Source organism: Ixodes scapularis, unplaced genomic scaffold (assembly GCF_016920785.2).
Source record: "Ixodes scapularis isolate PalLabHiFi unplaced genomic scaffold, ASM1692078v2 PGA_scaffold10__122_contigs__length_95168666, whole genome shotgun sequence".
NCBI classification, from domain to species: Eukaryota; Metazoa; Arthropoda; class Arachnida; order Ixodida; family Ixodidae; genus Ixodes; species Ixodes scapularis.
This window is the reverse complement of record NW_024609836.1, coordinates 84161150-84162949: the sequence shown is the minus strand read 5'-3', so window position 1 is coordinate 84162949 and position 1800 is coordinate 84161150. Positions and strand designations below refer to the sequence as shown.

Genomic DNA, 1800 nt, shown 5'->3' with positions numbered 1-1800 from the left:
CTCCTGGGAAAGGTGGAGCGGCAGACAACAAATGAGAGGAGAGCCACGTGACTGGCGCCATGCTGTGGCGAGACGCCGAAACACACTTCTCCTGAGCGAACAAGTGTGTTTCGGGTCCTCGCCGCTGCAAAAGCTCTGCGCTGACGTCCAGGTTCCCCTAAAGCCCCTTTATCGTGGGAAAAGTGGCTCCATACATTGCGGTGGAAATGCTCGACGGGCCGCGCGCCACATCTGGGAAGAACATGGCGTCTGAAATCTAGATAGCGCTGCGCTGTCCCGCCATGATCTTCTTTTTTGTTGTTGTTGTTGTTGTTTTCAATGAAAATTAAGGGAGACTGTAAGTAAAGGCTCGAGTAATTTGTGAATAGCGAGTTCAGTTTTGGATGAATGCATTTTATTACTTTTTACAACACACTCTTCTCTTTTCTTTTTTTCTTCTAGAGCGCGACAATAAACAAACAAAAAAGAACTAAAAGGCACACAGACCGCATCAGCATCTCTACTTTGCGGAGCTGTCACCTATATATCCCACAATCAACTAATCGCAAATGACTTCCTCGAGTTTGTGGTCGGATTCTATGATGGAGGAATTATTCAAAAGATGTCCAAGTGTTTCCACAGTTCTAAGGCGTTAACTTCGCTGCATCTCTCCCTCGCCCTACGCTTCAACCTCTCGCATTGCTCGGGCTTAAAGTAGTTCTTCCAATCACCGACTATCCCCTTGCGCACAAACTCATCGCCGTGCGGCTTTCTTTGTAGATTTCCCACCACGTCCGCGAAAAGAGAAGCCCATCGGGGAATCTGATCTACGGGAATCACCGTCGACACCTGTCGCCTGTAGTCCTTCTCACGCCAGAACAACTCTCGCACGCTGTCCATAGTGGCCGCGTCGAGGATCCTCTCCATGGCAGCAGGATCCTCCCTCAAGCTATCGCCGTAGCAGCTCCCCAAGAAGTCGGCCACCTTCTGCACCCAGAACCGTGTGTCCTGCTTCAGGTCTTCGTAGGTCATCAAAAGGACGTTGGGCTCGTCCCGATGCGGGTACCAGGAGAGCAGATGGTCGAAGTAGTCCCCGAAGTCGACTTGGCCACTCATGAACTGCTCGAAGAACTCGTCGAACGTACCGTCTTCGAACAGGTAAAACGGGAAGAACTTGTGGTGGTGGTAGAAGGACACGCAGCAGTCGTACGGGTTTCTGGCGAGGTAAATGTACTTGGCCTGCTTGGACATGCGGTTCGGGTCGTACAGCATGTGGGTCTTGATGGCACTGCCTGGCCTGACGAGGTCAGCCAAACCTTCTGCGCCCATCCTTTCCAGGAAGGGCATTTTCTTTGCGAAATCCTCAACGGACTCCACGGGTGCACCGTTGGTGTAGATGCTGTACAGGATGGACTGCAACCAGGTCGTGCCGCATTTCGGGTACGTGACGATGAAGACGTCTTCCGGTTGTGGTTCGTAGCTGAGGGCCGACCGAAGGATCTCGTCCGGAAAGTGGGTCGCCGTGTAGTAGCTTCCAACGCTGCGGTACTTTAGCTTCGGCTTCACCTGCATATAGGACGTCATTTTTGATGCAGAAAGTATATTCAATGTTTCATTTATCGAAGGGATGGCGGAGCCTCTGCCACTTAACGTCAGGTACGTTATGGCGACTTGATAGGCATTCTAATTCTTTTAAAAGAAAAGTAGTGGCGCCTGCCCGTCGGCAGGAAGTGCGACAAAAAAAGCTATTGCGCCATTTTTCCTAGGACGGCAAAAAAGGAAAAAGTATTGCAATGGACAATTCGCAGTTTTATTGTAGCT

The 1800-nt window shown here is 50.8% G+C and overlaps 1 protein-coding gene across 1 annotated transcript; it reads right to left on the bottom strand.

The window, feature by feature from the left end:
* Positions 1 to 390: 390 nt before the first annotated feature.
* Positions 391 to 1563, bottom strand: LOC115314977 (sulfotransferase ssu-1). The gene has a single exon (XM_029974077.4). The coding sequence runs from the start codon at positions 1561 to 1563 to the stop codon at positions 595 to 597; it is 969 nt and encodes a 322-aa protein (XP_029829937.2). The 3' UTR covers positions 391 to 594.
* Between the last annotated feature and the right edge of the window lie 237 nt (positions 1564 to 1800).

What these genes read in the sequence shown, in the direction of transcription:
- LOC115314977 (XM_029974077.4), bottom strand. Translation starts at nt 1,563, where the DNA reads ATGACGTCCTATATGCAGGTGAAGCCGAAGCTAAAGTACCGCAGCGTT.